This window comes from Scophthalmus maximus, chromosome 22, assembly GCF_022379125.1.
Source record: "Scophthalmus maximus strain ysfricsl-2021 chromosome 22, ASM2237912v1, whole genome shotgun sequence".
Classification (NCBI taxonomy): domain Eukaryota; kingdom Metazoa; phylum Chordata; class Actinopteri; order Pleuronectiformes; family Scophthalmidae; genus Scophthalmus; species Scophthalmus maximus.
In genome coordinates this window covers 4,192,539-4,217,254 of record NC_061536.1, presented here as the reverse complement: position 1 = coordinate 4,217,254, position 24,716 = coordinate 4,192,539, and the positions used below count along the sequence as shown (strand labels likewise).

Genomic DNA, 24,716 nt, shown 5'->3' with positions numbered 1-24,716 from the left:
TTCCTTTAACCTTCAAACATATTTTTTGATCTTTTCTCATCTCTGTCTTCTCTCACTTTGCTTTAGCCGGTGAATGGATTATAGGTGTGTGTGTGTGTGTGTGTGTGTGTGTGTGTGTGTGCTCCTCCTCTTTAATCACTAACTCTCTCTTTCTCTTTCTCCATCACTAAACTTCCTCTACAAACAGCTGCCAGTGTCTTAGTGTGTGGGCTACTGTACATATAGTCCCCTTATTTTAATGTAGAAAGATATGTTTTACAATCCAGAAGAGGTGTCAATGCTCAGAGTCAGCGCCAGTTTGCTAGATGGCACCAACGTTAATATAACCCTGAATGGAACCGGTTCAAGAACCAGTTTCCTGTTGGTGGAAAAGGCCTATCTGCTCTGCTCCGTCCAGATCCTCATTGAGCAACACCTTCCTAGGTAGGAGACGTAACTAGATGTAACACTCGAAATATCAATGCAGTTCATACACACAGGTGACAAAATAAAGGAGAAGCCCTCAAGAAGAAAAAATATAATGTATGCAGATGAGGCGCATTTCCCTGAAATGGATGGCCAACCTTACCATCAGTTTAGATGTTTGTGCTGATGTCAAATTGTAAGTGTGATCTCCAGATATTCTCATGTGAAACTGTGAATCTTGCTTGTGCCACTTCAATATGAGTTTTGATTATAGGCATTGTTGTGAGATATGACTGAAATTTCAGATTATATAATAATATGGGGCACATTCATATTTCTTACGAGCAAAGAGCATTACCATCTGATCTTCTCTGTGATTTACAGCCACAATATGAATTGATACCATCAGATATACCCCTTTATTAAGTTATACATTTCCACCTCAGAATACAGCAGTCGATCACATCTTGTTTCCTCCTTGATTCTTTAGTCGCGGGCTGTTTCCTTACCAGCTGGCTGACGGGTGGACAGCCACCCCTGACATAAGAGGCTCAGCTCCACCCATAATCCTTAGCGCCTTCTTCTGCATCAGAATGGAAATCTGAGACTCAGTGACTGAGACCAGTGAGGAACCAACTTGGACAGCCAATCAGAGCGCAGCACATCTGGAGGAATCTGTCTGCAGTCGCAGCTGGCAACACTATGGGAGAGAGAAGACAAGAGGCGCACGTTTTTCGATTCAAAATGGCTGAAGGATTTAAAAGAAAGAATCTTTAGGTCAAGAGATGAATAAAAATATAATCTGGTCACATTTCACTTTGTCGCCATTCCTTCTGTCTCTGAAAACTTCTTGCATTTCCTGAATAAATATTTTTAAGGCAAGGATTTCACAAATTCCCCCCCAAAAAAGTTAATTGTGATATGTCTGAATGGTTTGAGAATTGTTGCTTGAATCCACCAACAGCCACACAGCAAGAAGCTGGAGCAGCAACAGTCACCACTGCTGACCTTCAGTCAAGAAGCAGATCTGCGTCTGCTCCCAGTGATTTAATGTTTTAACCCGCAGGACACTCTCACATTCTTGGGGAAAATAGATTTTGATTTACTTTGAGAGTTGAATTGGAGAAAAAAAATCACACTTTTTTTTTTTAGCTATAATACATGTTAAAATAAAAAACTACAAATCCTGTTTCTGAACTTCTGCAAAGTGCAACTTTTCCCTGGGATAACACCTGATATGACTGTTTCACGTGGAATGTGGTGGAATCAAGAGAAAAAAAAGTTTGATGATGTGGAGCTTTGCAGCCATCTTTGATTTCCTACGCCGCCTGTCTGGTCTCTGCAGCTACTTCAAGGCCCCGGCTCCTCAACAAACATGAGAATGTAGCTCTGCAGTGAGTGGGAGCTCTGCCATCTTTAAAACACATTTCATCTCACTCGCCCCTCCCACTCCTCTATTTTCTCTCTCTTCCTATCTCTTTAGTTTGACACAAGGAAGAGATGAGGTGAAGCTGTCGGGAGCGTCTTACAATGACTTTTTTTTCTTGGCATGTGGGGGGTAGCATATAGCAGGCCTGTTTGTAGGAGGAAAGTAAGAACTGTGCAGTTATTTGAGATATGATCAGTTATCTGTAAGAGAGCCGAGCCTGGATGCGACCTCCAATAATATCTCTCCACTCATTCTGAGTTTCTGAATTAGAGCTAATAAATGCACATTTGATACTAGAATAAAAATACACAATCTTTTATGATCATAGTTATCTGCAGCAATATGTAGTTATTACAGTATAAAAGCCCAGCAATGTGTCCGTCCAAGCTCATCAGAGTAGGTGATGATTATCCATTCCAACTGTAACACTTTGCTTGGTCACAGCAATCATCTAGTGTTTATTAAGTGCGTTCTCCTTCATGGTGTCAGAGTATCAGGTACATCTTGGTGATTTAAGTTGCAATGAGGAATCATCATATGTTCCCTTTTTATTTTGTGTAGAGAAAAGATGCTGTAATTCTCCATTCCAGAAACACAGAAAAGGATGGGAGGGATGCAATAATCGATACAATAATTTCAATGTTAAATGATTTACCCTCATATGCAAAGACACCAGACCTCTTAAACGTCATAAAAGGCTCAAATCCCTTTAAATTTGTCATTGATCGGAAGATGTTCTGAGTTAATTTATCATCCACGTGTTTTAAACATGGAACGCTTCACGGCAAAATCAAAATACTTATAGGATTATGTTAACGTCGTATGCTCTACTCTCTGGGTCTGGGTGTGCAGTACGAGGCAGCACGAGGGCCACGCTGAGAGTTGTTGGAGTGGTAGTAGAGCAGATGACATGTCTGATCATGCGGGCAGGTAAGAGCTGCTCGGGGAAGGAGAGAGGGGTAGAGGAGTTGAGACTAAATCCCTCCTTATCACCTGTCTTTTGTCAGTGTGAGTCTCCAGCTGTATGTGTGTGTGTGTGTGTGTGTGTGTGTTGTATGTGAACCACTGCATTCCACTGACAGGCTCATGCAGAGTAAATAAATCAGTGCTTTTGGTTTGTTCAATATCCATACATTTTTAAAAAGAAGCAAAAATGCTGTTGAACTGTCACAGAAGGATCTGATGCAGGGACCGAATAATGCTTTTATTTTAACACATGGTTGAAATGCTTGGTGCATATGTTTTCCACTTGTGTGGAGAAAAAAAAAATGAAATATGTCACTAAATCTATTTGGCAGTTTGAAGAATATTGTAGCCACGCAGCACCACTCCATACAGCAAAGTTGTCACTAAAATGCTCCCAAATCGATGAAAATTAAGGTTGAGGCGTCACATTTTTTTCAACAAATCCGCGCGTTAAAACGACACACTATGGATCCATTCCAATTGAACGCCAACAGGGCAGCAACGATTAACTAGAAAATACTAAAATCTCTCTTTAAGTATTCATATAAAATCCAACGCAAGAGAGAGGACCCAGGCTCTCCCGGTGCCAACCGATGCCCATCGACGCGGCACAAAAACGGGCACATTTTACGCGCGAGCCCCAACTGCGCGCAGTGTTGAACACTCGGCGCCTGAATCTCAGTACTGACTCTCCGGACTCGCCTCAGCCCGTAAAAGAGGCGGAGGGGGGGTGGGGGGGGGAACGTAAGCCCTTCTTCTGCCTTTTAAACCTCGACGCTGTCCACGTCCTCAAAAAGAATGGATCTAATTAAAACGTTGCACTCGTCATCATCGCCAAAGCTTTGCCAAACGGTTTCTGGTGGAGAGGAGGCTGGGAGATGCAGGACCACATGACTGCCTGCGAGCAGCAGAGGGATGGGAGTCAGATTGGGTTTCTCCTCTCTGATTGGCCGGTGGGCTGACTTTTGACACGCAGACCAGGGACCCTCCTGCCGTATATATAGGCCTGTTAGAACTTTATTATTCTAGCATCACGGCAGCAGGTTCTTGCTAAGTTTGGAGTTACTCGTGTCATCACAACTGTATGCCTGCTTGAAGGTGGTGTAAAAACAGGGGCACAGCAGCACAAGGAGTCTGCATGTCTGCATAGACATGCTCAGCTTTGTGGATACCCGGATTCTGTTGCTGCTTGCAGTAACTTCATACCTAGCATCATGTCAATGTAAGTTTGAATATCTGCTCTTTTTTTTCTCTGTGATGGATATTTTTTTACGTGTCCCACTGCTTGAGGATCTTGCGCTTGACTTTTGTTGGGAACTTACATCAAGGTGAACCCGAAGACTGCTCAAAGCACTGCCGAATTAAACTCAACGGATTGAGGGCTCAAGCAGAGGATTCTTCGCTTTTCTTTTTCTTTTTGGGCCAAGGATACAATTATTATCATTTGATCAGGGTGGTTTTTTTTCCCGAGAGGGAGAAGTCGCACTCCTGAAAAAAAAGTTGTGTTGCTTTGAAAGAGACGTAGAAGTAGTCTTTTCGGAGCTTTTAATGCATGCGGTGTTATGAAAATAGGTCTTAATGTGGATTTTCTTTGAGACATATGATGGAAAAAGTTTGTGGGGCGTTGTACACATTGTTCCATCCAGACGTCCAGGGAATGACGCCTTATTATAGGAAATTACAATGTCTCCCCCTGGTGATCATGGATGCAAACATCTACTTGGCACCAGTTACATTTATTTCTCCTCCGTGAAGAGACAAGTCTTTATCAAAGCTTGAATAGAAATTGCTTAAATATATTAGAACATATTTCAGTATTTTTTTTAAATATATTTTTTGAGCTAAATAGTCTCTGACTTTCTTTGAAGTTAATGCTTTTATATTGTAGCACCGTTTGAATCACCTAAACATTTAAAGAGAAGTGCACAAGATGCACAATTGCAGTTGAAGCTTCTTTTCGCTTCTCTTTTCATATATGCAGCAAATCAAACGGGGAACTCAATAGCCTCACATCACTTTGAGCGTCCAACTGCGCCACCCTGTGGTCCAGATTGGCCACGACAAGTTCGAGGTCATAGGGAGGTCCCAGCGGTGTCAAGTCCAGCCATGACCAGCCGATCCGGATTCAGGGAGGGTGGTTGATTTTGCACCTGCAACGCGTTGCAGATGTGAAATACAACCGTCAGCCATGAACGAATCACCAGTCAACGGCAGAATCGAAATTAAAGCAATTTAACAATTCTGAAAACAACAAGCAGCCTTTCTAATTGAAAGTCAAAAGATCTGCAAGGGCCCTGGCCCCTTCTTATGCGCCTTTAATAGAATTGCACCAGGCAGCAGACGTTGCACTGTCTCCATCACAGACGCTGTCGCTGTCGTCTCGTTTGCCGAAGTCTGCCAACTACTCCTGTCCCTGGGGTATAACACTACCTGTTCAGGCCTGTTGGCAGCCGGGGCCTTAATATGTGGAATGCTATTGATCACTGAGATTCACTTAGACACTTCGTTTAGACAGTTCCACAAACTGATGGCCCTCAGTTACACATTTTTCAGACGCGGGCTTCGAAAACGTTTAACAGCAGACAGGCAGTCGAAAAAAATCCGGTGGGGAATGCGGGGGAGCTTATTGTTTAAGACATCTCAGACACATTTGTTCTGCGTTCTCAAATACAGGTGACATTTGTAGTTATGTTCTGACACACTGACGCTTTTGTGCCCCAGTTGATGCCGAGGCCCTGAGACCACGAAAAAAATGGTTTCTATTGTATTGCAAAATGAAGTTACTCCTCATCCTGTGTAAACACTTTTATAGACCTTTTTTTTTCCTATCAGGCACAAGAACAAACAGTGCTTCCGACTGAGCTGTAGCGGGATGTTAACTCATTGAAGAAGTATACAGATGAATAGAAATGACATTGCTTCTTTTACAAATGACTGTTTTGTTCAAACAAATGCTTGTCGTGTTCTAACGGATTGTTCCCTCTTCTCTCCCCAACCTCCTCATCTCCCTCTTTCTCCTCGTCATCTCCCCAACGCCACAGATGCGGTTAGTACACACACACATGCAACACATCTCAAAGATTTAGCTTTACCTTGTCCTCTTTGCCGTTTGCCCCCTGTGAACGCTGAGAAATGTGCCATGAAAAGAGAGACCTCTCGGTCGTTCCATTCTCGATCCATTTGAGCAATCTCAGCGACGGCAGAGCACTTCATCTCTGCCGCTGAACCAAAGTTGTTTCTTGCAATTTTCTCCCCTTCCTGTCCACGAATAGGTGAGGGTCCAATTGGCTAAAGCGTGTGTCAATGAAAGCTAAAACCGCCGTGCTCAGGCACCCATGGGGCCTGGCTGGTACAAAGGATCCTTTCTGAGGACAGCAGAGAGGGGGCAAGGGGAGGTTTGCTCCTGACAGCTGGCTTTGGGTCACTTTTGGAGTTTTCCTCAGCTTCTTGATAGGGATTTCATTTAGGAAGAGGAAGCTGATCTCTAACAAGCCAAAAAAAGTTTGACATTTATTGAATTATTAATGAGTGTAGGAATTAGGCCCCTCTGATGAAAAGCCTGGTGATGGTTTATTTAAATGATTCGGCCCGTAATTGAGATTGCCTAAAATTAAACAGCTCTCAGCTTGATGTTTGCAGCTCAGGCAGCAGACTTTTATTTATTTAAAGGTGCAGTGCGCACTGTGAGGTTCTGGTAACTTGTATCGTTCCATGGACTAACATGCTCTTACTGCTAAGAGATTGTTGAGTCTGGTTTGGGATGTTTTATCCTGCTGCTCCATAAAGCATCTCATTGACATCATTGACAGCACATGCACATGGCTGTGCCGTATTATCCTTTTAATTCCTGTATCTGCTAGAGTATCTTTCAGGCTATATATTCTTGTGATATCATATTGCATGCTGAGCTCTCATGTAATAATGGCCACTACAATGTCACGCTTATGCAAAAGAGCAGTTTAATGTGCGACATTGCCCAAATGACCTGAGAAACCCTGAAAAGACTGAATAAATAAATCATACATTTATTTATCTTCTTTTGTATTCATATGTCATGTGGCACCTATAAAGTGTGGCATATCAAACACATTAAACATGGTTAAAATGGTTCTTACAGATTGGAAAATGTCAGAGCACATCTCTATGACATCTAGTCTAATCCCTGAAATGTGTTTTGACTTGCTTGTCCTTCCTCTGTAAGGTCAAGATTGTTTACGTACGCATTTTGTTGACGTTTACATATACCAGCTCATTAGAATACATTTCAAATCTGGGTTCTGATTTAGTTTTTTAGTGATATTTGCTTTAGTTCAAAGGACGCTGGCCTGCTTTGCTAAAAGAATAGTTTGGAGTTGACGTGGTGTTAAGCTGAGCCATCTGCTCTGTGTTGTGGTCTGACTGAGTGATTTCTCTGCTGCAGGGTCCCAGAGGAGACAAAGGGCCTCGAGGTGACAGGGTAAGTTCAACTGAAACTCTGCTGCCTTTGATCAACGAAACAATTTCACATATGCCAGTTGATTATTTTATTCAGTGTTTTCATGAAGCATCTTTGGCTCGATTTTTGCTAACGTCACTTGACCCTTCAACCTTAGTAGGCCACGCCCCTTTGTTTACATAACCCACAGCCTTAGTGCAGATGAGAATAACAGCCGAACCCTTATTACAGATGATGTTCAGCATAACTCTTACCTTTTATTTAACTGTGTTTCAAAAGTTTGAAAAAAGAATTTAACAGTATTACTTTTCTCCACTGTTTCAAAAATTAAGTTTATGGTCAACATTATTTACAATAGCACAACTTGTTACAACAGTTGTTCAGCTTCATTGATTTTGTACATCTATAATCTATTTATTCATAAAATAGATTTTCGAGAATTCACATAGTTCATGCTATGGCAGCATCCCCAGCCACCAGGAGCTGTTCATTCCATAACAGCGTTTTGCTTACCATATCATCTGTGTTTTACAGGGTCCTAAGGGCCCAGATGGAAGAGATGGCAAACCTGGACTCCCCGGCCCCGCTGGCCCCCCTGGTCCCCCTGGACTCGGAGGAGTAAGTCCACTGTTTACACTTGTAAAATAATAGGCCATGACTGTTTTTAAAGCAAACGTGATCTGAAATGTGTCTGTTTGACGTATAAATCTGACCCACATTGGAAAAAGAGAGAAGGCTGCAGGCGGTGACAGCACTTGACTAGTAATGTTCATATTTCCCCATTGTGCTGTGTCACCCTGACAAATTTGATCAACCTCTGTTGACCCCACTGCCTCATTAGTGGTCCTGTAACCCCATGACCTTTGGCCCTTTGTCCTTTACCATGTGACACATGGATTCTAGATAACTAGGTTACTACTGTTACTATTTAAAAATGTTTGATACCCAATTGCAATTTATGGGAGTTCACTTTTTTACCAAACTAAAATTTACTATGATAATTTTGTTTGTTTCAAAAAGATGATGATGATTTATTTGAATTGGGTGAATTCTCTGCTTGTCTAACAGCCTTGTTATTCTATAATAATAGAGGTTTATTATGTACAAATGTATTAATCCTTATTTTTTTTATTCAACAGAACTTTGCTGCTCAGTACGATGGTTCAAAAGCCCCTGATGCCGGCCCTGGACCCATGGTGAGGACCCCTCTACTCCTCCCACCCCACAACACACATTTACAGCTATTTTGAATATTGATTACAGTCCTGGTACAGTTTTCATTAATGTATATGACAACAATGCCTTAGTCTGGTGATTGATTATTAACTTATTTCTCCTTTTCAGGGTATAATGGGAGCTAGAGGCCCACCCGGACCTCCGGGATCCCCGGTAAGTACAAACGCCGACTGCAAATTTAACCCTATTTAATGATCTGATCACATATGATCGATTACTCACACACATTACCTCAAGAGGCAATCCGCAGTTGCACTTGTTACGCTGCCTCCATCATGGCTGATTTCTGCGCTTCCTCTCGTTCAACAGGGACCTCAGGGACACACAGGACATGCTGGTGAGCCCGGAGAGCCCGGTCAGACTGTAAGATCATCCTCCAAAATATTCACAATTCTTCATTTCATTACTTAAATAGAAGGGGAAGGATGTCATGTCACTTTCCCTATCAGATGCCATTGTGATAGTTGAACTTATTTGTCATCTATGAGATTTTAACTCTCTCGATTTTATTTCCCAGGGCCCCGTTGGTGCTCGTGGCCCCCCTGGACCCCCTGGCAAATCTGGAGAGGACGTACGTACATGTTTGATTTTCTACAAGTACCTTTCAAGGGCTTCTGTTGTTTTTTTTTATGCTCTCATGGTATTATTTTTGAGCTGTTGCTATAGGTTCTTGTTGAAAAGTCTAATGGTGAAAAAACTATTTTGTTGACTCACAGGGTAACAATGGCAGACCTGGCAAGCCCGGTGACAGAGGTACCCCCGGCCCTCAGGTAAGAGACCTTCGCCAAAACATGGAGAATGACACACAGAAAGACACAAACAGACATTAGTATCGTAGATATGGACTATCTCTCAGTGATATTCTCTTTGCTTTGAATTGCAGGGTGCTCGTGGATTCCCCGGAACCCCTGGACTTCCAGGAATGAAGGGACACAGAGTGAGTGTTGATCTTCTCCTGTGCTTGACCTGAACTTTACCTGCTCGGTCCTGCCCCCCGGAGTCCAATCAGCTTAAAGAAATCAGTTCCAAAGCATAAAAAAACTGGAAATAATATACTTAAATACACAACTGTCTTGCATCCAAACTGGACTCAAAGGTTGTGCATCACTGGGAGAGATGAAGACTGCTAATGAAGATTTTGAATGAGGACTCCTCATGTAAAATGAGAATAAAAATTGTGAGCATGACTGCCACATCTCTGAAGTCATTTCATGGGGGCTTCCATGTAGAGTGCCAGATGTGGAACCCCTGAGAAGTGACTTCTCACAAGAGGCTTTGGCTATCTCCTCTCCCATGTGAATTATTAATTAGGCAATCAAACAATCATATTCCTTGTTTATCCTCAAACCAGTTCTCTCCTCGCCTCAGTTTCTTCCTATTAGCCGTTTTTCTCTCTTCATCTCTGCACTTATACATCACAATTTTTATTATGCTGTCCTTTATGTGATAACTTAAAGACCTAACCTCTATAAGCATCTTAAAACATCACTCTCTCTCTGTGTTTCAGGGTTACACTGGTCTGGATGGACGCAAGGGAGAGCCTGGTGCCGCTGGCGCCAAGGTAAGAATGAAACCTTCCTCATGACCGGAACAAAATACACCTGCTCAGTTCTTTGTTTCATGAAGGAACCAAGTTTCCCTTTGTCCTGTGCACATGTTGATACCAGCATCGTGCTGAGATTTCATGGGTATGCCCTGGTATTTCATTCCACAGTTTGCTCTTGAAGAGTAAATTTAGTAGTTTCTACGAAGAGACACGGATTTACAAATATTGCAAATGTAAACTGGAAAAATAAAACACACATACACACACAAATACTGCATATACGTTTTTAGCAGACTTGATAAACTCAATTTCTCTCTTCATAACTCACTTCCGGAGACACTTCTCTGATCCACCTTCTCCTGCTTCTCCCATAGGGTGAGCCTGGTGCCCATGGAGCTTCTGGAAGCCCTGGACTGGCTGTAAGTTTTTGTTCAAGATTCACCATATATGAGCAAGATTCTGTCCGTCTTGGTTAGATTCTTCTTTTGGCCAATGTCCCATAATTCAAATTTAATAAATAAACCTGCACTAATATGCTTTTTTAGACCAAAATGTATAATCTCCCACCTGTATTATAACCTTTTTCTCATCACTTGTGTGTTGTTTTTTGGTGTATCCTCCCTTTAGGGATCTCGTGGTATGAATGGTGAGAGAGGTCGTGCTGGCCCTGCTGGCCCTGCTGGTGCTCGTGGTGCTGATGGCAATGTTGGCCCCGCCGGCCCTGCTGTGAGTACTGACACTCAAATCCCCTTTGTAAAATGAATCCTCTTTTCGATTATTGAACTTATCACGGTTACTATCTCAATGCACAAATTATACCACATAGTATTATACCTTATACATTTGAATACCCAGGAGCAGGTGAAGGACCAGTAATGCCATTATTGCCTTTACAATTTCATTGCACCCATGTTAGACAAACAGCCTTTCTTAATGTTTGACCTTGATGTGAACCTTAACCTGTCTGGCATAAATTCTGATGTTGTGTCCTCTGTTCCTCTACTCAGGGTCCCGTTGGTGCTGCTGGTCCCCCAGGTTTCCCCGGTGGCCCCGGCCCCAAGGTGGGTGTCACTTCCTGCCTCCCAGAGAGGTTCTTGATTGTGGTCACAAAAGTAGACAAATCTCATTAACATGCAGTGGAACCACTTTGGAGTCACGCACTATTACACACAATATCTTCTTACACTGTATCCCCAAGGGAATTATTCAAATATGAATCAGCTTCAGTAACTCTGGAATGTTAATTTTGATATCAAAAAGTTGAAACACAGTACTCATATCTTAGATAATATATTATCATCTACACAACTATATACATTGTTTTACTTACCCATGCTGATTTTACCACAGTATAATTATCCATTGGGTATAAATGATACAGTGTGTGACTATGAATGTGTCTCAACTTTGACAGGGAGAGGTTGGAGGTGCTGGATCTACTGGCCCAGCTGGACCTCAGGGATCTAGAGGAGAGCCCGGTCCCAATGGTGCTGGCGGCCCCGTTGGTCCCGCTGTAAGTAAACAAAGATTTTGTTGCCCAAACTTCCCAGACACCTCACTGTCTTCCGGTGAAAGAGTTTGATTTTGTGTGCCTGAATGGTTAAAAGATAGTTGGGTTGTTCTAGCCAAGATCAATCAGTATCAAAATTCTGGTGTCTTTCTATGCATCAGTATTATTATTATTATTATTCATACTATGATATTAGTATTTATCATGTCACAAATGGTTTGCCTATCCTTGAAAGCAGAATCATTACCACTGAGATCCATTATGACCTCTTTCTCATAACGTAGTATTATGGAGTTTCATAATTATCTTTCTTTTTGTTAATGAAATTATTCTTCATATTTATTTGTTTTGATAAGTTTCCATAATTTCTTGTTCTCTTTTCCTAGGGTAACCCTGGTGCTAATGGCCTGAACGGAGCCAAGGGAGCTGCTGTAAGTATTCAAGTTGTACCAGAGGTGCAAAGGTCATAAGGTTATCGAGGGTCACACAGATTTTATAACTATCAGGCCTCGATCACTATGCACATACTACACATAAATAATGAAACATGGATACTATTTTTTAAATAATTTTTACTAGAATATAGTCTCCATTATTACAAGTGAATGACAATAAAGGCTACATATTTCAAAACAAATAAATGTGATGTTTGAATTTATGCTCCTATGTGATGCTTACCTCTCTGTCATTGCTGTCATTTAGGGCGCAGCTGGTGTTTCTGGAGCTCCTGGCTTCCCTGGACCAAGAGGAGGACCTGGACCCCAGGGTCCTCAGGGTGCTTCTGGACCCAGAGGCCTCGCTGTAAGTCAACATGCAATAAAAGTCAAATAAAAAAAAACACTTCATCATTAATCAAACACATGTGACAGTTATTTTTATTTATTCCATATGTTTTTGTCTGCAGGGAGATCCTGGTACTCAGGGTGTTAAGGGAGACTCTGGTCCCAAAGGAGAGCCTGTAAGTTCATGTCCTGTTCATGTTTGTGAATTTCACCAAAACGGAATAGGAATACATCCATGTACACTGTCCATGACTGCATCTTCTCTGTTGCCGTCTTCAGGGTAACTCTGGACCTCAGGGAGCCCCCGGATCTCAGGGTGAGGAGGGCAAGAGAGGACCCACTGGTGAGCTTGGTGCCACTGGCCCTGCTGGCAGCCGTGGAGCTAGAGTGAGTACCAGTGCCTCCTTTTTCTGATGGATGCTGCTGTACTCATACAGATCCCCATCCAGAGGGAGGGTACTGGTTTCATCTGTTAATGCCTGTTTTTTTCTCCTGTAGGGTGCTTCCGGCAGCCGTGGTATGCCCGGTTCTGAGGGAAGAACTGGCCCCGTTGTAAGTTTTAAAACGAAATCAATCATATCCCACTGACACGCAATTAAATAACACATAAGTAAATGTAATTACTCATACCATATGGTCAACATTCAGTCATGTTGTGAAACTTTCTTCCACCTCTTTGTCTCCTTCTCGCAGGGCATGCCCGGTGCCCGTGGTTCCACTGGTTCAGGTGGACCTCGTGGACCCCCTGGAGATGCTGGTCGTGCTGGTGAGCCCGGCTCAGCTGGTCTCAGGGTGAGTCTTTTGCTAAATTCTCTTTTTGGACAAAGACGAGGATCCCCACAGAGACACCTGAAGGGAGAATAGGCCTGTGGAAAAATTTTAATAACCGAATTAGCACAGCTTGGAGCAATGGTGCTTATGTGATTTTTGTGTGGGCAATTAACCCAAGATATTTTTGTGAATGTTTGTTGGCCTCAGGCGTCAGCTGTAACAGTACAAATTTATTGAAATTCATACATCTTAGTGACTGATAATTGTTTATCTTCCACAGGGTCTCCCAGGAAGCCCCGGAAGCTCTGGACCCCCAGGAAAGGAGGGACCTGCTGTAAGTAAACCTGACTTTTACACTTAAACACATGTTCTCATTTATTAAGTTTTTCGAGCATATTTACTCAAAAATTTCAGTTAACATCACTTCTTGTGGTACTCCCTGTTTCCTCCTCCAGGGTCCTGCTGGACAAGATGGCCGCACTGGAGCTCCCGGCCCAGCTGGACCTAGAGGCCAGCCCGGAAACATTGGCTTCCCCGGACCCAAAGGAGCTTCTGTACGTATAAATAAAGCCAAGACAAACATTTGGAATACTACAAAATCTGTTTGTTTGATTTAAATATTTTATATCACAGCCTGTGCTCAACTAGCCTTTTACCTCTTTCAGGGTGAGAATGGCAAGCCTGGAGAGAAAGGAGCCACTGGCCCTACTGGACTGAGAGTAAGTGAAAGAAATACATAATGTAATCACATAGAAAATGTTGACACCCACATGATCCGTCCATTAAACCGTCATATTTCTATCTTTGTTTTGTAGGGAGCCCCTGGAGCTGATGGCAACAACGGCGGCACTGGCGTCATGGGACCTGCTGTAAGTATCCTTACATACAGCACTTGTTTCACCCTCATTTAACTGCAGTTTTTCCAAAACATACAACATTTATGATGTGATTTTGTTTAAAAAATGTTTACATTGGTTTTGTCTCTTTCTCCCAATAGGGCGGTCCTGGTGAGAAGGGAGAGCAGGGACCCTCTGGAGCTCCTGGCTTCCAGGTTTGGATCCATCATCTGTCTCTATTAAAATCAGCAATTTAGAGAAAAGGGGAAACACCACATTGTGTTACTGCCTTTCAGTCCTAAACTCATTGTAAAAGGCTTATTCTGTATTCTTCCTATTATCTGAGGAGGGTTTTTTTAATCATTGACCTCCTCACTTCCTTCTGTTGACTCCCTTGGTGCTGATGTTGCTTCTTGATTATTTTCAGGGTCTGCCCGGCCCCGCTGGACCCGGTGGAGAGGCTGGAAAGGCCGGAGACAGAGTAAGTAATACACAAACACACACCCCGTTTCACCTATGAAAAATAGTCAGTCTGAAAATAATGTACAACTATCAGTACATGTTTTAAGCAACCACTGATGTCTCTACAGGGTATCCCAGGAGACCAGGGACTTGCTGGACCTGCAGGTGCCAAGGTACGTTCACCTGACCATGTTTTTGTTTTCCAGAGCGCATGCCTGTCTTTTCAAAGTTCACACACACAGAGCCTTTATTAGCTTCCACATAGTCCTTTCGTAACAGAATAACTGGATCTATTTGCGTCAAATTAATCAAGACCCATTATTTTCCAATAGCCTTACTGATTTTTCAATTTAAGTAAGATGTCTAGACCTTTAAAAGCGCAGTCTTCTAAATAGATAATAATTCCAATAGATTTACTTCTGCATTTTGACAACAAAGCGAACAAACAAATCATCTTATAGCAGCTGGAGACATTATATTGACCACATCTGTGTTCCTCCAGGGAGAGAATGGTAGCCCTGGTGCTGCCGGAGCTTCTGGAGCTCAGGGACCAATGGGAGCCCGTGGACCTGCTGGAGCCCCTGGAGCTGATGGTGGCAAGGTAAGATGATGTGCCCAGGCCGGGAACCCTGTGGGAAGTCAAGGTTACAGTTTTAAGTGATGAGCACAGAAAATTGCAGCAAAGTGTGCTGACACCAGGTCAGTGCCGAAGAATTTTTGTACTGTACCTAAAGTATGCGTCGGTGCTTTGATGCTTTTAGAAGCATCTGTTTGGTATAAAAAATTAATTATAGTTTTTCTTGCCTGTTTCCAGGGAGAGCCTGGCGCTGCTGGAGCTGCTGGTGGTCCTGGACACCAAGGACCTGGTGGCATGCCTGGTGAGCGTGGAGGTGCTGGTACCCCTGGATCCAAGGGAGAGAAGGTAAGCTCCACAAAAATGTAACACTACTACAAATTCAGCAATAATTGATCCTTCAAAATAACTTTGTTTGTTAATGAGAATATGTTTCTTCTCTTTCATTCTCTGTCTTCAACCTTCTGTCCCTCTATAGGGAGAGGGTGGACACAGAGGCCCTGATGGCAATTCTGGCAGAGATGGTGCCCGTGTAAGTTAAATGCTCTAATCCTAAACTCTATAAAGTGATATAAGAAAATTGTAACTATTGATTCTAGCGTTTTGACTTAAGAAATCTGAGCCCTGGTCTTAAAGCCCACTCCTCTCTCTTTGTAGGGTATGCCTGGACCCGCTGGACCCCCTGGACCCACTGGAGCCAATGGTGATAAGGTAAGTCGGTGATACATGGATATTATTTACCACAAAACAAATAACCAACAGCAACCACCAAAACATTTGTATTACGGATTATACAGACAGGTACCATGCGACTTTTGTGTTATCTAAAAATGGCTGCCACCAGCATTATTCAAGATGGCCGACTCCCGTACCAGTGACCTACAAAAGAAAGAAAGCCATTAACACGTTTTGTGAAGATCAAATCACTGTTGTAGTGTAAAGGTTGAACAAGCAAACAAGCCCAAGCCTTATTTATGGACCTCCCACTCCCTTGTAGTTAAAATTGTAATTACCCACAGTGTTTTAAGGTGTCCTGAGCTAGAACCTCAATACTGCCACCTGATGGAAATTTTATAATATTACACCAATGGCTGATCCCACAGCTTAATTCAGTACAGCAGTGATAATAACCTTATGATAAATGCAGAAAACAATTTGATGCATTTGCAATTTGTTCTAGCAAAGGTTGCGCTCAGCAGTGATTTGTTTCCAGACTTTTTATTGTCTGTTTGAACAAAGACACACTGGACACACACAATAACAACAACAGTAGATTTGCATGACATGGCAAAACAAATGCAATTTGTTGAATTTGTTTGAGCTAATCCAGTTTGCAAATTGATTTATATAAGGTTTTTCAAATTTACTGCTAAAGAAAATGAATATATTATATGTTTTGCCTGTCAATATTATCTATCTAATATAATATAATAGTATTTTATTAGATAGATATCATTAATCGTAGGATGGATGCGACAATACTGAGCTAATGAAACATTAACTTTTCTATCCTGCAGGGTGAGGGTGGTTCCTTCGGACCTGCTGGACCCGCTGGACCTCGTGGAGGCTCTGTAAGTAGCAGAGCTTCACTTCCTTCATTCTAACAAATATCACCCGTGGTGCCTCACTCACCCTAAATGACCTGTTGACAAAACAATCTGATGAATATTTCTGACCAACTTCTGTTCCCCACAGGGAGAGCGTGGAGAGGTTGGACCTGCTGGAGCTCCCGGATTCGCTGGACCCCCTGTAAGCTAGCAGCCATGTCCCTTTACAATACAATATAGCATATGGAAGTCCTGTTTGAGCAGCAGAATATCACTATTATCACACAAATAAATCCACACACAATTGCCCAGATATTGACCAAGCTCTGTTCCTCCCCCTCCTTACAGGGTGCTGACGGTCAGCCTGGAGCAAGAGGAGAGCGTGGACCTTCTGGACTTAAGGGAGAAGTTGGCCCCTCTGGCCCCTCTGGACCCGCTGGACAGTCTGGACCTGCTGTTAGTACCATTCACATTGCACAAATACTGGATACTTGCACCTGATTTAGCTTTAGTATTTGCTTTGTATTGGTATTAACTCCCAGTGGGATACAATTTATGATTGAATTTATAACTTATGAAGAGATTTATTCCTGGTTTCTTCTTCTCTGTATTTAGGGTCCTTCTGGCCCCGGTGGACCTCCTGGTGCCCGTGGAGACAACGGTCCTCCTGTAAGTATTGAAACCTAAAAAATAATTCCTCCTGAACAGACCCATTACATCCATGCAGTAAAACATGGAAACATACCAAAAAAACACTCACAATAGCTCTACGAGCCTCATTCAAAGTAGTGAAATATTACATATTAACCCATAACACACACACACACACACACACAGACACTCACACAAACATATGTATAACCTTTGAATTTGTGTGTTTCTGATGTCAGGGTCTGACTGGTTTCCCTGGCGCTGTTGGAAGAATGGGTACTCCTGGTCCCACTGTGAGTATTGAGTTTAAATTTACAATTATTTGTATACACGCACAGTTACAAACGCCACAACTGCCTAGTTCCCATGTAATGAACAACAGCCATAGCCATTTTTGTTTCCTTAGCTATCATACATTCTACACTCACATCGCACTGCACCAAACACACTCTTACATTATTTGACATTAACCTGCCCTCTTCCTCTCCAGGGTATTGTTGGACCTCCTGGCCTTGCTGGTCCCGCTGGTAAGGATGGCCCTCGTGGTCTCCGTGGTGATTCTGGTCCCGCTGGTCCTTCTGGAGAGCAGGGTATGGTTGGACCACCTGGTCCATCTGGAGAGAAGGGACCTTCTGGAGAGTCTGGTCCACCTGTAAGTTATTGACCATTCTTTTTTTTTTTGAGACTATGAAGCATAAAGTTATTACTGAGGCTATGTCTTCATTGTATACCTACACACCTATAGATCTTCATCTTCAGTGCATTTATGTGTCCTGTTTGTGTTTAGGGTTCACCTGGTGCTCCTGGAACTGGTGGTCCTCTTGGTCTTCAAGGATTCGTTGGTCTGCCTGGTGCCAGAGGAGAGCGTGGTACACCTGGTGGTGCTGGTTCTTTGGTAAGTGCACTTTGTAAATGACATGGTAAATGGACTGTGAATCGTGCTTTTCTAGTCTTATCGACCACTCAATGCACTTACTACTGAAAAACTCACATTCATACAGCGCTTCTATATGCAGCGCTTTTTTCACACACACACTACTGGCACAGCCGCCAGGGGTAATTTGGGGGGTTAGTGTTTTGCCCAAAGAGCCAGGGATAGAACCACTGGTTAGTGGACGACTTGCTCCACCTCCTGAGCCACAGCCGTCCGACATTGTTGTACCGCGCAAAATATTCACCTGTTCACAGCCATGTTTGTTTATATCATTCAAACCCATGTAACACTTTATCTTAAACTTGATGGAGTCGTCCCAGATATGTAGTGGCAGTGGAATTGTTATTAGTTCAAACAGTGATACACAACGGTGAAATGTTTGAATAAAAAAGTAAAAAGCTTCATGCATTTGAAGATTGAACAGATCACACATGTTTGAAAAGATCACACATATTTGTTGCAAGTTATTGATTTCTGTCACCATGCCCATTATGCAGGCTGATTTCAATACACAGAAAAGATCAACCATGCAGCACATACAGCATGATGCCCTGGATTTTATTTGACCCTTTTCTCTGCATCCTACCACAGGGAGAGCCTGGCAGAGCTGGACCCGCTGGTCCCCCTGGAGCCCGTGGTCCCCCTGGAAACACTGGTCTGCCTGGCATGACCGGACCTCAGGGAGAGGCTGGACGTGAGGTAAGGATTTAACAAGGACCCGCATTAGTGACCTGTGATCTTGTGTGGAGAGAATACTTAAATATACTTAGAACTGTTAATTCCAGGTATGGACAGGGTCTGGATTTCTTGGTTGAAATGAACAGTAGATGAACAAAAAAAGCTCTTATGCCGAATATCCCATGGACTCACAACCTGTGCCTGAGACATAACAGAAACCACTATGTAAACTGTAATTTTCTTTGCCGTCCACAGGGTAACACTGGTAACGATGGACCTCCTGGTCGTCCTGGTGCTGCTGGATTCAAGGTAATGCCCTCTTATAAATCTTAAAGCATGTTTGTATACAGAATACACAAATACACACACCTATAGTTCGATCTGACATGCATGTGCCCACCATTCTTAGGGAGACCGTGGTGAGCCTGGATCTGCTGGTTCCATGGGACTTGCTGGTACCCCTGGACCTGCTGGACCCAGTGGCGCTGCTGGCAGACCTGGAAACCGTGGAGAGTCTGTAAGTATAGACAGCAACCTGTTATAATCATTTACATCAGTAAAATTATCCTTTACAAATTGCAACATTTTCAGAATAAACAACAGCTCTAATTTATTATCATCATCTTGTGTCACTCATCTTTTTATTCTTGTCTCTAGGGCCCCAGTGGTTCCTCTGGAAATGTTGGCCCCGCTGGAGCTAGAGGTGCCGCTGTAAGTACAGTACACGAGGAGAGGCATAAAATGTGTCCAACCACATCCCCAGCACATAACATGTGGGCATGGAAATTGTCTTCTTTTGTAACAATCTGATGTTTCTGGCTGTGTGTGTGTTTGTGTTTCATAGGGACCTTCAGGACCCCGTGGTGAGAAGGGAGTCGCTGGAGACAAGGGAGAGAGAGGCATGAAGGGTCTGCGCGGACACGCTGGTCTCCAGGGAATGCCTGGACCTTCTGTGAGTGATGGCACACCATCATGATGCACACATCATTTACACCAACAGATGTCAGCATTTAAAACACAGAGTCTTATCAAGGTTGTCAATGCATTGTCCTTCAATTGTGGGCTTTCTCTCTCCTCAGGGACCCTCCGGTGACACTGGAGCTGCTGGACCCGCTGGACCTTCTGGACCCAGAGTGAGTGGAACCATCATTTCTCACAATAAGGGATGCCTGATTTCCCAAAAAAGACTGATGTCTGAATGTGTCATGTATCATCTCCTCTTCAGGGACCTGCCGGACCCCACGGACCCGCTGGTAAGGATGGAAGAGCTGGTGGCCATGGAACTATTGGTGCTCCTGGTTCTCGTGGAGCCCCTGGATACATTGGACCTGCTGTAAGTACATCTAGAGTGTATTCACCTGCTTAAACACTGACTTTGATTTGCAAAAGGACAAACTTTAGCTCCACTGTGCACCAAAGGATCATCTGCAAAGGATACAACTTAAGGTGTGATTCCCTCTCTTGTCCATTTTAGGGTCCTGCTGGTGCTCCCGGTCTGCCCGGACCTCCCGGCCCCGCCGGTGGTGGATATGATGTCTCCGGATATGATGAGTACAGAGCTGATCAGCCCGCTCTGAGAGCCAAGGACTACGAGGTTGATGCCACCATCAAGTCCCTCAACACCCAGATCGAGAACCTGCTGACCCCTGAGGGATCCAGGAAGAACCCTGCCCGCACCTGCCGTGACATCAAACTGACCCACCCCGACTGGAGCAGCGGTACGCTCAGGGATATTTTATAAAAAATGTTCATCCAAAGCTTTCAAACTGGACCACTGATACTGAAATGCTGTTTTCCATTCAACTCAATCCGGTTATCTTGCTGCCCTTTAGGTTTCTACTGGATTGACCCCAACCAGGGCAGCAGCAGTGATGCCATCAAGGTCTTCTGCGACTTCGCCACCCGCGAGACCTGCATTTATGCCCACCCTGAGAGCATCGCCCGCAAGAACTGGTTCAGAAGCACCGAGAACAAGAAGCACGTCTGGTTCGGAGAGACCATCAACGGTGGTACTGAGGTGAGCATCTACAGATTGGAGTTTTAGTCCAACACAAACACACAAGCCCAGAAAATATGCAATGTTTTCTCTATATGAAATCATGTTTGACAGTACTGACTGTTGTTCATTCCTTTTTGCTGCAGTTTACCTACAATGATGAGACCCTCAGCCAACAGAGCATGGCCACCCAGCTGGCCTTCATGCGCCTGCTGTCCAACCAGGCTAGCCAGAACGTCACCTACCACTGCAAGAACAGCGTTGCCTACATGGATGGTGAGAGCGGCAACCTGAAGAAGGCTGTGCTGCTCCAGGGCTCCAACGATGTGGAGCTGAGGGCTGAGGGCAACAGTCGCTTCACCTTCTCCGTGCTGGAGGACGGCTGCACTGTGAGTAGCTCTTTGCGTCTTCACTTAGCTTCTTTGGTCATTTCTCTGCTACTGTCATTGCTTCGGTTTTGTTTGCTCCCTCGTGAGAGACAAATTTATTCCGTTGATGAACTGTTAAATGAAAGCAGTAATGATCAGATGACACAAAGCTGATTTATATTCTTTTGCCACATTACAATATTCTGAAAGTCTCTCCTTTTCTCTCTCTACCCCCGCAGAGACACACTGGTGATTGGAGCAAGACAGTGATTGAGTACAGAACAAATAAACCATCTCGCCTGCCCATCCTCGACATTGCACCTTTGGACATTGGTGGAGCTGATCAGGAGTTTGGTTTGGACATTGGCCCAGTCTGTTTCAAATAAATAGACTCATGATAAATTAACACCAAAAAGAGAGAAAGAACGAAAAAACAAAATCTCTGCCCTTCTTTCTGTGTTGTTTTTTTTTTATACTGAATGCTGATTTCTCTCTGCACATCCACTTGCTTAAGATGGGCAACCATCAGAGAGGACTGAATGGACTGAACGGAGCGTTTGTGCAATGCAAATTAATACAGCAACCCCAAAGGGACGCGGGAAAACACCTTGTTGTGGGACATCATGTCATCCTTTTGTAAAAAATAAAAGAAGTGTAATAAAAAAGCTGAAAGTATGCATCACTTTGTGGTCTTTGTATATCTTCCAAGGAGGAGGTTTAAAACCACAATTTCCATGAAAAAAAGGTTTAAACTACCTCATGCCTGTACCTAAAGAAAATACTATTGACAAAACTTGGGTCCACAACCGAGATGTTGCGACTTCTTATGCTTCAAGCTTTGTCCCGTATCGGAAGGTGCTCAGTTACTTGAAGCAGAGATCTATGGTGCTAATATGCAGCTGTGGAGCGAACCACTTTTTACTGTATTACTTTGTATTGACCTTTGAGGAGTCTTGCATTCATCCCCTGATACTCCCCCACTTTAAGCAGGTGGAATGCACCTAAACCTTATGTCTGTTTGGTTTTTTTTTTGGTTTTTTTTCTTGGTTTGGTTTTGTTCTTCTTCTTTTTTTTTGTTTTGTCTAGAAGTTTTTTTTTTGTTTTGGTTTTTTGTTCAGGCTTTTTTTATCTCTTCAAATTCCCACACCCAGTGTTCATACTGACAGCACATATTTCATCCAATTCTGAAAGGTTTTTAGTCGGCCTCTCTCTCTCAAAAGATGACACCACAAAGTCTATTGTACCTATTTTGTATATGTGAGATGTTTAAATAAATTGTGAAAAGTTCTGAAATAAAGCATGTCCAATGTTCCAAAACACACTACTCAGTGACTTAAGTGCTTTCATGTTTTAATGACACCATTGGAGGTGTGGCACTGTATTTTGGTTTAAGTTTGGCTGTTGATTTACAAATCTTCATGGACATAAACATCCACATTGTGGAAACACAGCCATATCCTGATTTACCTTCTCCCTTTCTCTTGCTTTTTAACAGTACATCTAATTTTAATGTACAGTAAATCTCTGTTTACACTGTCCATGCCAATGTGTGATTACTAACGTGCATTGTTTCTTGTAAATATGCATCCTCCCATGTTGCTTTTTCTTGCATAATACAGCTTTTGCATCCAAATAAATTTCTGTCGTTTGGATCAAGGCTTGAATTGCAGTAATGCATGCACACAGATATTGGTTAGATTTTTTTTTTCCAGACACTGAGAACCAGTGTGAGCACATTGTGGTGTGGGAACTGAGATATGCAGAATTTGTGGAAAACTATAAGTTGGTTGATGATATAAAATGTCGAAGCAGTTCTGTTTAAGGTGAACTGCGGACATCAACAAAGAAAAGGTCACCTGCAGCACTTTCAATTACCACTGTGTGGCAGTGTGGGGTTTTTTTGTTAGCACCCCTGCCTTATGTATTATGCATTAAGCCATAGGGGCTGTCAAATAAACACATATAAATATAATAATAATATATACAAATTTCTACACAATGTGTTTTAATGCACAAAGCTAATGATATCAAAACCAGACATTGGACCTTTAACAATACAGACTACAAACACATTGTAATGTTTGACTTAACATTATAATGCCAAAGCAGAAATTACCTTTTTTTGTTTTGTTTGAAATCCTTTTCAACAGCAGTGATGAAAATTAACAAAGTACATTTCACCCTGTATTTAACTACGCTATCGACATACTGTACTTACTTTACAGTTCCTGCCACTTAACATCTTTACTTCAATATTGTGCTCTTTAATTTTTTTTTTCTACTCTTCCAATGTATTTGTCTGAGTCTGACTGGTTACCACATTTTATTATGACAAAATTACTGAAGATCAAAATACCAAACTGCGGGATAGGATTAACATGGTTGCCCCTGGAGTAAAGAAAAGAAGAAAATGTTGACCCCCCCCCCCCCCTTTATTCTATGCACATGACCCATAGACCATCCAGTGGCCCAGGTTGCCTGCTCTGTACTACATGCATCAGATATTAGGACCAACCTTTGTGAAACACAGTAAACCTCGGGGTTTTTGATCTATTGTTGTTCAAACTATACTTCTGACTAAAAGTCGGTCACCAGAGTTTAGTTTATTAAAAACACACACACACACAATGCTAACACTGCTCTGAACAACTGATACTGAGAGGAGACCACAGACAGACTAAAGAAGGCCATTGCTGGAGGCTGACTCTCACAAGACTCTCTGACATTCAGCTCTTCTGATGCCTAATTTGCTCACACTGCGGTCTAAGGATGACATTGAGAAACCACATTACTTTTGTTGTGTGCACAGCCGGGTGAATCACGGTTACCGTGTAAACAATGTGTGTGCACAGGTGTGTCCTCAAATCCAGTTGTGTAGTCAGTGAGTTGGTAGGTTTCACAAAAAGAGAGCCTACAATGATAAACAATTAAGCTGCACATAAGTTATCATAATGCCGCGGGGTTGAAAAAATGTAGATCATTTGATATAGATATTCTGTTGTAAACATCTACAACAAGACGTTTGCTCTTGGAAACAGCCGTAAAATCACCCCACTGGGCTGCGTCAAAAACACTGGAGAAGTGGCTTCGAGGGCAAGTGAGCAACTGAGCCGCAACATTTGAAAAAGAGCTGCTGTCCTGTTACTCCTGAGGTTAATGAGTGTCGCTCAGCTTGACACCTTCCTCTGTGTGTGTGTGTGTGTAAACTCCAAGTTATATAATTAAATTAAATAGAATCAAATAGATATTGCATTATATAACATGGACAGGCACCGGTAAAAGTGCAAATCCTCAGTGCAATGCCATAGACTGTCATAGGGGCCCCCGAGAATGGCTGATTACGTTAATCCATAACAACGGCAGTATTGTCAGGACTCCCTTGAATTCTATGGTCGGCTACATGCAGACTGAGAATGACCCCCCCCCCCCCCCCCCCCCCCCCCCCCCCAACGAGACCCCATGCCAATAGCCTGTTTAGTAATTTTAGAGATTTTGGACTAAGATGTCTAAATGGATATGTGCCTGGGACGCCCTATCTATCTATCTATTTTTTAGATAGATAGATAGATAGTTACTTTATTTATCCCAAG

The 24,716-nt window shown here is 42.9% G+C and overlaps 1 protein-coding gene and 1 long non-coding RNA gene across 2 annotated transcripts; one reads left to right on the top strand and one right to left on the bottom strand.

The window, feature by feature from the left end:
* Positions 1-810: 810 nt before the first annotated feature.
* Positions 811-6,147, bottom strand: LOC118291959. Its single transcript, XR_004786797.1, has 2 exons — positions 5,893-6,147; positions 811-1,105 (listed from the first exon to the last, which is right to left on the bottom strand). It is a non-coding gene; the product is annotated as an uncharacterized LOC118291959 (long non-coding RNA).
* On the top strand, positions 3,821-22,450 carry col1a2 (collagen, type I, alpha 2). The gene is made up of 50 exons (XM_035620525.2): positions 3,821-4,022; positions 5,842-5,846; positions 7,221-7,256; positions 7,770-7,853; positions 8,375-8,431; positions 8,580-8,624; positions 8,781-8,834; positions 8,989-9,042; positions 9,188-9,241; positions 9,355-9,408; positions 9,979-10,032; positions 10,392-10,436; positions 10,645-10,743; positions 11,025-11,078; positions 11,432-11,530; positions 11,914-11,958; positions 12,230-12,328; positions 12,432-12,485; positions 12,589-12,696; positions 12,808-12,861; positions 13,003-13,101; positions 13,361-13,414; positions 13,536-13,634; positions 13,746-13,799; positions 13,896-13,949; positions 14,078-14,131; positions 14,344-14,397; positions 14,507-14,551; positions 14,881-14,979; positions 15,193-15,300; positions 15,431-15,484; positions 15,610-15,663; positions 16,470-16,523; positions 16,648-16,701; positions 16,848-16,955; positions 17,115-17,168; positions 17,390-17,443; positions 17,641-17,802; positions 17,938-18,045; positions 18,676-18,783; positions 19,018-19,071; positions 19,172-19,279; positions 19,420-19,473; positions 19,607-19,714; positions 19,842-19,895; positions 19,988-20,095; positions 20,237-20,480; positions 20,595-20,779; positions 20,905-21,147; positions 21,366-22,450. The coding sequence occupies exons 1-50, from the start codon at positions 3,953-3,955 to the stop codon at positions 21,510-21,512; spliced, it is 4,059 nt and encodes a 1,352-aa protein (XP_035476418.2). The 5' UTR covers positions 3,821-3,952; the 3' UTR covers positions 21,513-22,450.
* The last annotated feature ends 2,266 nt before the right edge of the window (positions 22,451-24,716 follow it).

Bases quoted from the DNA above. Each gene is read 5' to 3' on its own strand.
- col1a2 (XM_035620525.2), top strand. From the start codon at position 3,953: ATGCTCAGCTTTGTGGATACCCGGATTCTGTTGCTGCTTGCAGTAACT. The intron at 14,552-14,880 runs GTACGTTCACCT...GTGTTCCTCCAG, and splicing joins CTGGACCTGCAGGTGCCAAG to GGAGAGAATGGTAGCCCTGG. The intron at 17,169-17,389 runs GTAAGTATTGAA...TTCTGATGTCAG, and splicing joins GTGGAGACAACGGTCCTCCT to GGTCTGACTGGTTTCCCTGG.